Source organism: Atta cephalotes (genome assembly GCF_000143395.1).
Source record: "Atta cephalotes unplaced genomic scaffold scaffold00011, whole genome shotgun sequence".
In the NCBI taxonomy this organism is placed as follows: domain Eukaryota; kingdom Metazoa; phylum Arthropoda; class Insecta; order Hymenoptera; family Formicidae; genus Atta; species Atta cephalotes.
In genome coordinates this window covers 4,191,413-4,205,831 of record NW_012130075.1, presented here as the reverse complement: position 1 = coordinate 4,205,831, position 14,419 = coordinate 4,191,413, and the positions used below count along the sequence as shown (strand labels likewise).

At 32.5% G+C, this 14,419-nt stretch overlaps 3 protein-coding genes across 3 annotated transcripts in view; 2 read left to right on the top strand and 1 right to left on the bottom strand.

The window, feature by feature from the left end:
* The window catches only part of LOC105617059 (integrator complex subunit 7), a 5,820-nt gene extending 4,764 nt beyond the window's left edge, over positions 1–1,056 (bottom strand). The window contains exons 1-3 of the mRNA XM_012198638.1: positions 966–1,056; positions 472–791; positions 173–397 (exon numbers count right to left, since the gene is read on the bottom strand). Coding sequence (XP_012054028.1) covers positions 173–397; positions 472–791; positions 966–1,056 — 636 coding nt within the window. The remainder of the gene's footprint in view (positions 1–172; positions 398–471; positions 792–965) is intronic.
* An 821-nt stretch (positions 1,057–1,877) lies between these two features.
* LOC105617057 (hsp90 co-chaperone Cdc37) lies at positions 1,878–4,110 on the top strand. The gene is made up of 5 exons (XM_012198637.1): positions 1,878–1,910; positions 2,440–2,573; positions 2,648–3,092; positions 3,394–3,699; positions 3,786–4,110. The coding sequence occupies exons 1-5, from the start codon at positions 1,878–1,880 to the stop codon at positions 3,993–3,995; spliced, it is 1,128 nt and encodes a 375-aa protein (XP_012054027.1). The 3' UTR covers positions 3,996–4,110.
* A 5,977-nt stretch (positions 4,111–10,087) lies between these two features.
* LOC105617056 (chromodomain-helicase-DNA-binding protein 1) overlaps positions 10,088–14,419 on the top strand; it is an 11,122-nt gene continuing 6,790 nt past the window's right edge. Inside the window, 6 exon segments of the mRNA XM_012198635.1 lie at positions 10,088–10,215; positions 11,303–11,587; positions 13,244–13,432; positions 13,545–13,714; positions 13,814–13,977; positions 14,066–14,225. Coding sequence (XP_012054025.1) covers positions 10,088–10,215; positions 11,303–11,587; positions 13,244–13,432; positions 13,545–13,714; positions 13,814–13,977; positions 14,066–14,225 — 1,096 coding nt within the window.

Sequence of the window (14,419 nt, the reverse complement as noted above, 5' to 3'; positions counted from 1 at the left end):
AGTAGAGTACTACTAACTAACTTACTTACTACTCGTAGTAACTACTACACAAGTACTACTATATATATATTACTTACTTAAATAAATAATATGTTGTTATTATATATATATATATATATATATATATATATATATATATAAAGTTTATTACATATACAAAAATATTATATACCATTGATGCTGTAAAAGTATCATGATGCATGTACTGTAGAATCGGTATAAGCTGCAACTTCATTGAAGCTGGAGTAGCTTGACCTCTGATCATATCAGAAATTTTACTGCACATAGATACAGCAAATAATTTTGACTGTGCTGCAAACATTTGAGCAGCATATATTGCAGCTTCTACTTCAACTGAATCATGAGAATCTAAGGATCTTCTTATGCTATGGTGTACCTGACAAAAAAATTAATAACTTTATTATAAGTTAGAAATTGTCTTATTTTTTATTAATTAGCTAAAGATATTACCTGCTGCCTTTCAGGAATAATGCCAGCTACACTGCCCAATGTACGCAGAGTAAGAGCTCTAGCGACTGGATCATTTGAATGTATAACACTATAAATACGTCTTACAAATTCGTCTACATTCAAGATTTTATCAAGATGCTTTTCACTCTGCTGACATACTCTTAAAACCCATACTCGTAAGAAATTACTCCCTGTACGAAATACTTCGGCCAATTTCAACAGAGATGAGTTTATTAATATTGGGAAGGGATACTTTTCAAATAGTCGAGGAAAACGTACTATAGCTTCACATTGTTCCCCAGTCTTGGCAGAACGTAAACCTACAATTACACACACTTGAAACTAAAATGAATTTCTTATGCAGTAAGCATAACAAACTGTATGTTTGCATTTATAATAAAATTATTTGTTAATATTGTTAATATTGTTAATATTGTTTAGTATTTGAGATATATCCTGTAAATAGGTTAGAAAAGTTAATGGTACAAACAAACCTTTATCAAGTTCTATGAGGGCTGTATTCGCATCTTGCTCAGGTTCTCCAAGTCCAGTATCGTTAAACGCATTCATTCTCATTCCAATCATAATTTTTACAATGTAAATTATATGCGAAATATCTAAAAAACGGTATTATTATTCATAACGACTTGTTTCCTTGTTACATATAACCTATTTATTTAAAAAAATTAATCATTCTTCACCTAAACACGATAGGAATAAATCTAGATCATCACAAAGAGAGAATGTCGACTACGTAACTATTTAAATCAATATTTATTACATTCGCAAACATTCATTAAAAGTCTCGTTTCGTATCTTTTAACCGGCCCGCCGTCAGGAGGGCTTTAACCTTTTAAACAATTCAAATTTACGTCTTGTACTTCAGTCTACAATAATTTCTATATTTATTTTTATTTTATTAGAAAATATTTAATGTTTATAAAGATTTTTATTTTTTTTTTACAAAATTTTTCAACTACGATCTTTCTCATATTTATTTCGCAATGCTAAAATTCTGCTAAAAATGTTGGTTATTCTTTGGAGCTAAACTTTTGTGCGTACTTTTCAACTTTCTCTCTTTTTTTCTCTAATTTACAAGGATATATATTTATTTCATTTCAAGTGTAAAACGTGCAATTATGAATTATCGATCGATACCTGATCTGCCATCTTTCGTTTTTCCTTAAAATTGGCTACTATATGGTCAGTTGGTAATCAGACTTGATAAAAAGGAGGGAGAGTCAGCAATCAGAGAAGCGGAAACGAGAGCGGCAATCTGAGGCCTCTGTGCATGATACTGTTCGTCGAAAGAAGAGGAAGGAAAGAGGAAGGAATCGTTTATTCCAAGCTGACGAATTCGTTGTGTAAAAGCGACTCATTGACGGCAGGTTCATCCGAGCGCTACAATGGTGGATTACAGCAAATGGAAGAATATCGAAGTAAGAATGATATCAGTCATCCTCCCTGGATCCAGCAATCCAGTGGAATTCTCGAAGATGAGATCCAGGATCTAATCTCGCCGGCCGTGCATCATTCTTGCGCCGGAGATTTTTATATTTCACATGACACATTACCAAAACGTCAATTGCTCAGAATTTCGATTCAGCTCGACTATCCTGATTTAGAATGCAGTTTATGTATCGTGAATAATAGAATTGAAATGTCTTCTTCTCTGAAACGTTATTATAGTTCTTTGCACTGTCAAATGTTGCAAATTATTCAAGTTTTTTAGAAGCCAAACTGATCTTTACTTTTCATAAATTGTTTAATTTTGGAGAGTATATATAATCAGTTTATAACTTCATAATATTTCTTTGTTTCTTATTTTATCTGATTAATCAATTTGATTTATCAGACTTTATTTTTATGATCACTATCTTTTAACAGCAACAATGTTTGTACATTTAGATTTTATATATTCAATTCAAATGTTTTTATACTGATAGATTTTGCTACTCTTATCATTAGATTTCAGATGACGAAGATGATACACATCCAAATATCGATACGCCATCCTTATTCAGATGGCGTCATCAAGCACGAGTGGAGAGAATGGAAGAGCGCAAGAGAGAGCAAGACGAACACAACAGGAAAAAAATAGAGTATGAGCAAAAATATGTTGAATAATCTCCTCTATATATATTAAGTTAATTTCTGTTATAACGTGTTATTTTAGAACATTGCAAAAACTCAAAGATACAAAGGAGAAATTAGCCAAATTAGAAAATGAACATAATGATTCAGCTGATTTAACTACGTTGAAAAAAGTTCTTCAGGATCTCGAACAAGAGCAGGAAAAGATTAAGGAGGAGGAGAAAGAAATGGAAAAGAAGGAAAGATTGACACCATGGAATGTAGATACTATTGGACAAGATGGCTTTACAAAAACTGTAATAAATACAAAGCCTGCAAGGAGGGATGATGACGCCAGTTTATCTGATGAAGAAAAAGAAAAACGAATGAAGCAATTTGTTAAAGATAATGAGAAGAAACTGAAAGAGTTTGGCATGCTAAGAAAATATGATGACAGCAAGAAATATTTACAAGATCATCCATACTTGGTTTGCGAGAATACAGCAAATTATTTGGTCATCTGGTGCATCAATTTGGAAATGGAAGAAGTAAATTTGACATGCAACTGTTCTATCACTAAACTAGAATGCTTTAGCAGACTTAATTAAATTGATATCTATAACAATTCTGTCTAAGTAATAAAATTTAAACCAATGAGAATAAGAGAAGAAATATTTTAGAGATCTTGCTGCTTGAGAATGTTCATACGCAAATTTGCAAATGAACATTATCAAGTACCAAGACCTGCTTTGCTCGAAGATAGAATTTTTTTTCTCAATTCTTTATTGATTATATGTATTTTGATATGTATTTTTATTATATTTGATTTTATATATTATATTTTCATAGAAACATAACTTGATGGAGCACGTTGCGCATCAATGCATATGTATGCAATATATATTGGAGCTATCTAAACAATTGGAAGTTGATCCGCGAGCGTGTGTTGGCTCCTTTTTCAGTCGCATTCAGATTGCTGAAGTGGATTATAAAAATTCCTTCGATGACGAACTTCGAGCGTTTAAGGACAGAATACGCAAAAGAGCAGCGGAGAAGGTAGCTGACGCGGTTAGAGAGGCTGAGGAGGAGGAAAGAAAGGCTCGTTTAGGTCCCGGTGGACTCGATCCGGTCGAAGTGTTCGAAAGTCTTCCAGAGGTAAATAAAAATTTGTTTCGAGATGCATACATTTGAACTGACGCTATGAAATTTCCTCCTTAAGCCTTCTTTTTTCTTTTTTCTAGGCTTTACAGAAATGTTTCGAAGTGCAAGATATTCCTTTGTTGCAACAAACAATAGCTGCAATGCCGGAAGAAGAGGCAACATATCACATGAAACGTTGCATCGACAGTGGTTTATGGGTTCCTGATGCCAAAAACAAGGAAAAGGAAAAAGAAAACAAGAAGGAAGAGGAACAACCGATCGTCGCGGGAGAGACGCCAGATCCGGAATAACGCATTTAAATTGCATCCTATTATCAATGCCCAATGAAAATCAGTATCTCATTTACATCATTTATTCTTTACATAATCCGAAACGGGTACATAATAAAGTTGTTATCTCTTTGAATTCTGGCAATATGCAATTATTATTTCCATCAGCTTTTCTTTCGTCATCGTGTTATTCGCGTCATCGCGTTGGCATGCTGTTAAATTGAGCTGAATCAGTTTACAAGACTGAGTTGTCGTTTCATAAATAGAAAACTTGGCATAAAATATGTAACGGTTACCAAGTAGCATGAGTTAGCGCCGAAAGTGTTATATATAATCCTCACTTTGTATATGATTTGTGTTATTACCGAAATTGCCTTTCTATATCATGTATATACATACACACACACACACATACACACACACACACACACGCGCGCGCGCGCGCGCACACACACACACATACACACATATATATATATTGTGTTAATCGTAATTCATAATTATTTCTATATTTTGTCCCCTTCCATAACATTAATATTGTATAATAATCGGGAACAATATCGTTATGTAAATAAAACCAATTATGCATCAAAATTGTTTGTACCATTGAAATTGTGAGATATATAATTATGTTTTGAAGAACTGTTTCAGTTTTGATCTTTTAATTTGATTCAGTCGAATTATTCAGTTTCCATTTATTTTTTCGAGTTTCCTCAGAAATAGTCTACTAGTGTCTATAGAACAAGAGTTCACATTTCTTTTTCCTTTTCTGTAACAACGAATAAATTATACAAAACTGTTCATCTGAATCGATTCAATTAAATGTTACATAATTTGTACAAAGTATATGATACAATTTTTTTAGGTTTCCATGAGTATTTTCTTACATGAAGCATCCTTTTACATCGAATATGTCATTAAAATTGTAAATAATTTTATTATCAATGTAGCATATACATTATAATTTTATTATATTTTATTATTTTCTATTAAATAATATTACCAACCGATTGTATATTTTCTTAGGCCAAATTACATGAAAGCAATTAATCTTGTGTGTAAAAAAAACATGTTTGAAAGAGCCCACCGTGAAACTCGAATGGCGAAGGTGGCGCTAATCGAGCTCTCGATCGAGTTGCGATCGCGTACATATACCGGAAGCGAGGGCATCTCCTCCCTTTCCGGCGCGGCGTTGGCACGGACGTGTAGGTAATATTTTTCCTCTTTCATTCTCACCATGATACGATAGTCACATCGACTGCGAGACGGCTGCGCTGGCTTTCCATCGGCACGGGCGTGGCGCGCCGCTCAGTCGGCGTCGTTTTCGCGACGTTGCGACACGCGGTCGCTCAGAATTCAGAAATTCCTCCGAGACGGCGATGTTCGTCCATCTGTCTGTTCTGCCCGTTACGTCTAATGGAAAGCCAGCCTGTCGTGGCAGGTCGTGCTCCGATCATCCTCGCTTGCATCTTTTGCATGGCGACGTCGACCAACTTGGCGTTCTACTAGAGCCTGTTTCATTCCAATCCATTCGGCCGTCAGTGGCATCAGTTAGTGTGGATTCCTGCCTGCTTTAAATGAGAAGTACGTGTTAGAATTAAGCGCGAGTTCCTGAACCCTCGAAAAATTCGTTGCTTCACGTTGTATGGTATGTATCAATTTAACATCGTAACGCGCGCGCGAGCTGTTCTGAACTTGGTTCGTTTCCCTTTTCTAAATGGCCGTCCGCGATTTGCGAGATTTTCTCATTACTGATGTCGGTAATCATTTTACGCATTTTCCCCAATTTTTTCTTCATTTTTTTCCGAAATATCAGATTTCTTTCGTTTTCACGGATAAGAAATATATAATTTATGAAGCTCTTGCGCATTTAACAAAATTTGGTTGCCGTTAATCGCCATGATGCCTGTCGAGAAATTTCTCTTCAAAGCGACTGTTTCGACCGTTAAAGCCGTTCCTGTTTTCATACCTCAGAATTGAACTTGCACGGTTTATCTTTCTTTTTTTCACATTGAAAAGAAAGGAACAAAAAATGAACAATGCAAGTTCAGTCCCGGAGTATAGAAAAAGAATAGTGAGAATAGCTTCCGTTTAAAAAGTGTAAAAAAATTTTATCATGAACGCGCCATTTTAAACAGCTGCTGACGATTGCGTAAAATGAAGTCCAACGACAATTAATCGAAAAAAGCGACGCGACGCCGTGCATTCTGGGTAAAATCGTTGGCTACTCAAAATGGCCGTACAACAAGCAATGTTTGATTTCCGTTTTACGGTTCGCATCGGATATGTTGTATCACAAAATCTCGTGCGAAATGATCGAATTCATTCGAATTCACGCGAGAAAAATCGAGCCATGAATTTTGCAGGATTTCGATTCGTTTTTTATCGTGACATTTGACATCGTCTGAATTTCTTACTCGAGACACTTGCTTGAGAAATCTACGTATCATTTAATAGACGCTTTTCCGGTATTCGTTCGGCGTGCGCGCGCGCACACGTACACAACTTTAATCATTCGCGATGCGCGCGTCTCTCGTCTCCTTTCTTCCTTCGTCTCTCGCCCAATCCGCTGTTGCGTTTCGAACGTTTCTCGCTGGAAGGCAGCGCGTGATTGGCGGAGACGAGTGGCGAGGACAAAGGGAAGAGCGAGATGGCGTGCGCGTTGCATGACGGGAGAACCTTGAGTGGGGAGGGCAAAGAAGCAAGTCTGGTTCACAAAATGGCGGTCAACCTCTCGAGTCCGTGACCATATAGCGCACGATACTCGCGAGTTTTTCATAATGTCGGTACCCGCGACGACAAACGTGGCTTGATATTACGAGTACGTGTACGCGTGACAGTGGAACGATTGGGGATCGGATCGATTTCGCGCGACGCGCGTCGATAATTACATCGGTGGGTCGTCGTTGCGACGCGTAGACGGAACCATGCAGGTGAGTGCCAATCTCCGAACACCCCCGGAATTCGGGTGTGATTTCGCCCCTATGTACGCGGATTTTCGCGACAATTTTCATGACAAATGACCGCGGATGCATTCGACATGATTTTATGCGTGTACACGAGTCGCTCGTCGCGGCCACGGTGTTGTTTGGAATAGGGGAAAATCGCGTAGCCACATGCGTTTCCGTGTGTCAACGAACGACAAGAACCTCGCGAAAACGCGAAAAAAACCCCGATGTCCGCCCTCGAAGGATTTCTGCGTATAGGGCGGGGTCCCCCGGACCGTCCGGGTTCAGGAACTTGTGCCACTCTCGCCACAATTTTTCGCAACTTTACATACTTTTCTAGCCTCTCAATAACCTATAAGGTTTGTTTACGTCGCGTCAACCTGACATTTTTCACAGAAAACATCGTTGTACCATCCTGATTTTCATCGCAAACGATTCCTCACACTTTCCTTCGGCCTGGCGTCATGCTTATTTGAAAATCAAAAATGTACCCATTTTCGCAAATTTAGCTTGAATATTGTCGCGCACAGTCCTGCTTGGTGATCAGGAATGTGTGACGCAATTCTTATGGCCAATACACGCGATTTGGACACATTTCCAGCGGGATAATATCAAAAATATTTTGCTTTTTCACCCTTTGAAAATTCTTTGCAGAAATTTTTGTAGGAAATCCACTATTTTGGCATGTGATGGATGCAATTGGGTCTATCAAGGAGCTTTGTAATATTTATCTATACTATAAAACTTCATTTATGCTACTTGAAATCTTGTTAAATACATTGATTTCTTTTTCATCTGATTCATGGGAATGAAAATAACAATCACAAAGCATACTTTGAGTAAAACTTTATTGCAATGTGAGAGATTTCATTTAATTTGATGACAAATTTATGTTGGTATGTTATGAAAATAACATTAAATCCAATATAAATTAATAATCATCAAATTATTAAGAAATATTTTTAATTTCTAAAATAATAATGAGGTTAATTAAGGTATGTCAAGCAAATTTGTATAAAAGATTAAAGCGATATAGTTTCTATCGATTTTCACCATTACATATAAAAATAGATGGTAGATTTAAACAATAATAGTATTATAAATGTTTAAATAACTATAGATAAATTTAGCAATTGCTTCTCTATTTGTGTACCTCATTAATCGCACATTATTTCTCTTAATGAATGACATGTACTTTTGAATTATCATAATGTATTAATAGACTGAATATGATTTCATTAATATATCAAGATTAATTTGTTTTTTAAACATTGAGCTCAAGTTCTTTTATACATTCTTTATTACATATACAAAATATTGTTATAAAAATATATAAAAAGATTTGTTGTTATAAAAATATGTAAAAAGGTTCATTTTATGCTTATAAATTTTTAAACAAACTGAATTTTTAAAATAATTACATAAAATAGTGAATAAAATTTAGAAAAATATAGAAAGTAATTTGCATTACAATTGTAATTTACAATTGTAATTTACTTTGAATATATGTACAAGTTACATAATTTTTTTATTGTCAATATGAGAACATAAATCTAGAAAATAATATAGTTTAGAACAAAAGGAGTATGATGATTATGATTGAAAAATACACGAGAAAAGCAACATTAAATCAGTTAAAGAAATAATCCTGATAGACCTGATAGATTATTAATAAAATGTTAAGAAAAAAAGGTTATTTAAAGATATTGAGACTATATAACAGTGATTAAAAAAAACTATTAATGTTTTAATGTAAATAATTAACACTAATTTTACTTTAGAGAATGTAAAAAATTGTATTATAATTTTATTTGATAAAGATTTGACTATTTATTAGTGTGAAGAATGTTTGAATAGTATAAAGAAAAAAATAACATTGGATTTTTTATAAGTCTTATTTTTTTTATAAATCTTATTGTTTCATTTTCCAAAAAATATGTGTTTTATAAAATATCTTGACTTGTACAATATATTTATTATAATTTAACAAGAATTGTTATATAAAAAATTATATAAGTAATTTGTAATAAGAAGATGTTTTTACTAGCTAAATATAATTTGAATATTTAATCGAATACATCATTATCTGGTATAATATCTTGAATAATATCTTGAATATACCTGTTATTACTGATGCTTGTTACAAAAATAAAGCAAGCAATCTAGAAATAAGTAGATACAAACAAAAATTTGTACTGACAACAGAATTTTGCTTTGCTCTCAGTTACAATATTTTTTCCAGTACTTGTGGCGAGAATTTTAATTTTGATCATTATATTTACTGCTACAAATTTGTAGAAAGATGAAATATAATACAAATTAATGTATAACATACCTAATTTGCTATAAATTAAATAATATAATAAACCCCCATATTATTAGATGCACATATGTTTCTGTATGCATTTACATATTTTTATCAAGCAGGAAATTGTGTGAGATATATAATTGTTGAAATTTTTAATAAACATATGACGTGTTTCATTGATCTTTATTATTTAGTGCCCAAACCTTTGTTGAGCATCTCCAAATGATTCCTTTCATGCGATTAACATTATAAGCAATTGAATGCAATAGATTAATGTGAATGTACTAATTTGGAAAAAAATCTATCTGTGTTTAATCTGGCAAATATCAAATATGGTCGAACAAGAGATTTCACTTTTAAATACAAAGTCTTCTTAAATTTAATATAATAAATGTATTAAACATTTCGATTTATATTGTATTTTCTTTATTGGTTTTTATTTAGGCCAAAACAATTCTACAAGTGTACGACAACACAATAGTTTAATAAAGTTTCTTAGATTAATGTTTTCCTCTGCTACTAAGATAAAATGGCGGACGATGGTCACAAAATGGAGAACATGGTTACGAAATGGAGATTGAATCGTGTTGATGAATTCTGCATGCGCGCTGATTAAAAGGAAGAAGAGATGTGTAAAAGTTTTACCGCTCTCTTTGACTGCAAATTATCTTGCCGTTTATTATCAATTGTATTATATTCATTTAAAATAAAAAAAAAAGAAAAACCTCTTAATGACAATAATAATGCTGGTCGCGTTTCTCTGCGATAAACCTTAGTTGGGGATAAAAAACTATTCCAAACAACACAAGCGACGAGCGATATTTTGGGTAGAAATAAAATCGAAATTACATCTCGACATGATTGACTTCCAGAAAACATTAGAATCCGAATCTGGTAAGGAATCCGGATCTGATTCTGAGAATGAGAGTAAAAGCGATAGCTCTTCTTCCGGCAGTAACAGCGGTTCAGGATCTGGATCTGAAAGGTGGGTATGGACAAGAATTTAGCCCATCTCCCTGAAAATTCTGAGATCTGATGTACAAATTTGTATCAGTGAGCTTTTATATTTTCCTCGTACAAGAAAAAAACATTTAACTTTGTTTTTGGAAAATTACTATTTAAATATCTAATTTTAATGTTTTTCAGAATGTAATTATTCCTTCTTTAAAAATTCTACAATATTGACAAGGTTCATTAATTATTATGTTTTATTAATTATTAATTATTATTAATTATTTTTTCAAATAAGTTTACTTAATCTTTTATAGAATGCATCTGTAGCGTGTAATATATTACGAATATTACGAGACAAATTGAATACAAGTGTGTATATTGGGTTCTCTGATGTGTAAGGGTTTATCACAATCAGTGCCACTTGCAAGTGGGCTACTTGTGCGCATCACTATAGCTTCATATAGCACTAACAATGTTTTTTAACAATTTTGCTAACTTATATACTATTTTGAAATTTTATGAGCACACCTCTTATACAATATCGAAATATTTGCTCCCTTCCTATTCAGAATTAGTGCAATGCTAGATAAGCTGTAATATGAATCTGTAGTCTGTAGCGTTAATCAATGTACTTTCAAATAATCAATATATACAGATCTTGATATAGAATCGTAGAATTATAAAAGAACGTTCACATGTTTAAATAGTTTATTTTCATATTAATGCTTTATTTATATATTTATTAATTTGCATAAATATTTATATTTAATCTTATTATATTTTTTCTATTATATTTTTAATCTTAGTATAATTAAAATTCTATATATGAATATATTATATCATGATTACTATATAATATTTTTGGTGAATTGTTCTCACGACTATGTTATCATTAAATATTCTAAACAAGTATGTATTTTTCAAGATGCTATGTCCATGTATGTCATCTATGTACAATTAGTGAAATAAAAGGTGCGTTTCATTTAACATTCGCAATGCTCGCGAATATTATTTCCTTCCTTCTTATCAAATATTAAACAAGGATGGCATTATTCATACGAGTATTGCGAACGTTAAATGGAATGCATCCATAATATTGCCTGGCTGCTTAAATGCAGCGACTCTAGCTCCTCGAGTGGTTCTGGTTCCGGATCAGGCTCCGACTCGGAAAAGTCGGAGAAGTCGGATGCACCTGCTGCACAAAGCGATAGCTTCCAGAGCAAAGGCTCGAATCACAGCACCGAAGCAAAGCTTAGAGTTAAACATGAGTCTAGTCGCGAGTGGGACGAGAATCCTGACATATACGGCATTAGGAGGTCCGGGCGTTCCAGGAAAGAACCTGATAGGCTCGCAACGAATCGCGAGAGCGACAGTGATGGTCGCAAAAAGTTTAAGAAGAAAAGGTAAGTGCGACAAATCATCGGGGGAGAGCAGAAGGAGGGGAGGAGGAGAAGGAGAATATATACGTCGACAGTAACGATCGGTGTAACTCAGCTGAGCGCATTACCACAATCGCGAGATTGCAAGATATGAACTGCAATGCGTTACTTCAGAGATAAAACAACTATAATTGTCGATAGCAAATATAAAATAGTTTAATACAGTTAGTCTGTATATAATGAACTTTGATCTTGTCAATCATTACGAGAGATATTTTATACAACGATACACTTCTGCAACCGTATTAGCCGCTACGTTATTTTTTTGATAAATATTTTATTTATGCATATTATGCAGAGCACGAATAATGAATCGATTTTATATTTTTATTTTTAATTTCATTTCCACTTGTTCATTATTATTAGTACATTTGCATATAAATTTATAAATGATACATGTGTACGATGGTATCTTGTCTTCAATATTGATCGTTACATGTGTAATTTTTTTTTATGTAGTTATTTGATGATATTTTGAATTTATGTGAGTTCCTTAATTGCGACATTTAGACGCTTTTTTTTAACATTAAAAAAAATTTGTTTCCACATGTGATAATTATTTGCATATAAGGTATGATACATATATTTTTAACTGCTAAAATATTTATAAGTGTTTACGTTTTTATATTTGTTTGCACTAATCGGATTTCACCTTGGTTTTGCATATAACTGCTTAATATACTTTCCAGTTTATATCACAAATGTTTTTACATTCCTATGTTATTCCACAGGAAGTTATTAAAACTAATCAGCTGTTATTTTTATAAACGCACCTTTAATAGAAAATATTTTGACAGTTTTATTTATATATAAAGTAGACGATTGGGGAAATATTATTTAATAAATATTTATAAATATGTCATTTTATTATTTCATAAATATTTATCAAATTTTACCAAAATTTTAACGATATCTATTTCAAAAATTAAAAAAATTTTATAGCATCTTTTTTATTTAAAAAAACATTATAACATTTTTTTTAATTTCGAAAATATAATTGGCAATTTATTAAATGATAAAAATATTTCCCATTGTTTTTATTTTATGCCATAAAATAAAACTGCCAAATGTCTTTTATGAAAAAATATTTGATTTTTCTTGTGTGCATTTTTAAAAATATCAACTGATTATAGTTTTAGCAACTTCTCATGATACGTTTTGTATATTTTAAATTTATTAACAGACACAAATTTGTTATGTGTTGTGGAGCAATATAATTGTTATACAACTTCTCATAAAAATCTTAATTTTTGTGTAAGTATTATATAAAATTACAGTTATATATAAATATTTGAAAAATAATACTTCTGATTTTATATTCTTTATAAATTTTTTGCAACTCACATTTTAGGAAATTTGATTTCATGATATTATTATTTGCCATTCATTTTATAAGTATATTGTTTACATACCAGAAATTATATACAAAACATAAAAATTATATATATATATATATATATATATATATATGTATACAAGTAATTTTTTGAAATGTTAAAAGTAAATTAACAGCATATTTTAAATTAAGTTAAATAAAATTCATAATATGATAATTATAAACACGAATATGTTAGGTATAAGGTATGTTCACAATCATATAGGTATGATTTATTGTTTTAGTTCACACAATTCGTGGAATTCAGAAAGTTCAGATTCAGAATCTGATGAAACTGAGAATCGTAGACCTCCACCTAGCAAATCCTTGAACAGACGCGCGGCACAAAAAGCAAAAGAGAAAGCCAGAGTGCGAAAGAAACGTATTTCTGATTCTTCTGATAATTCTTCCTTTGACAGTGATGATAATAGAAGGTACATATAAAAAAAAATTGATTAAAAAGATGAAAAGATATATAAAAACATATATAAAATAATTATGCATTATGATATATAAAAATAATTATGCATTAAACTTAATTATCAGGCAAATTAATAGACGGGCAGGTACGGCAGTTAGTTATAAAGAGGAAAGTGAAGAAGGTACTGATAGCGAAGATTTGGTTGAAGTTGACGAATCGACCGCTGCGTCAACAGAACCTGACAATGCAGAAACTATTGAACAAATTTTGGGACAGAGGATGGGCAAGAAAGGAGGTTTGTTTTATGCATGAGACACACACACACACACACACACACACATTGTAATGTTAATTGAAATATATTAAAGTATTTCTATTATATAATTATATGCAGTTACCGGCAACATAACGACAATCTACGCTGTCGAAGATAATGGTGATCCTAATCCAGAGGATTTAAGTAATCTGGAAACTGAAGTACAATATTTGATCAAATGGAAAGGCTGGTCTCACATACATAACACATGGGAATCAGATGAATCTTTAAAAGCACAAAAAGTATAGTATCATTAAAATATTAAAAAAATTTTTGTCAATTCACAACTATGATGTCAGGAAATATTCATGACCTTATGTCTATTAAAAGGTAAAAGGATTGAAGAAGTTAGACAATTTTATCAAACGTGAACGTGTAATTGAATATACGAGAGAGCACGCTGAGCCAGAGGAGTTGGATTATTTAGAATGTCAATTGGAACTTAAACAAGATCTTCTGAAAAGTTACAACAATGTTGAGAGGATTATTGGTATGATCTCTTTATTTCAAAATTAATATTTTAAATATTAATTTTAAACACACACACACACACACACACACACACACACACACACACACACACACACACACTCGACACGCACGCACGACACGCACGCACGCACTATACAACAAACAAAAAATAAGGTAAATAGAGACAAGTAGGACGTACGAGGACGACTAATT

Coding starts and splice junctions, on each gene's coding strand:
- LOC105617057 (XM_012198637.1), top strand. CDS start 1,878: ATGGTGGATTACAGCAAATGGAAGAATATCGAA. Junction 1,911..2,439: donor GCAAATGGAAGAATATCGAA/GTAAGAATGATA, acceptor TCTTATCATTAG/ATTTCAGATGACGAAGATGA. Junction 3,093..3,393: donor TCAATTTGGAAATGGAAGAA/GTAAATTTGACA, acceptor ATATTTTCATAG/AAACATAACTTGATGGAGCA.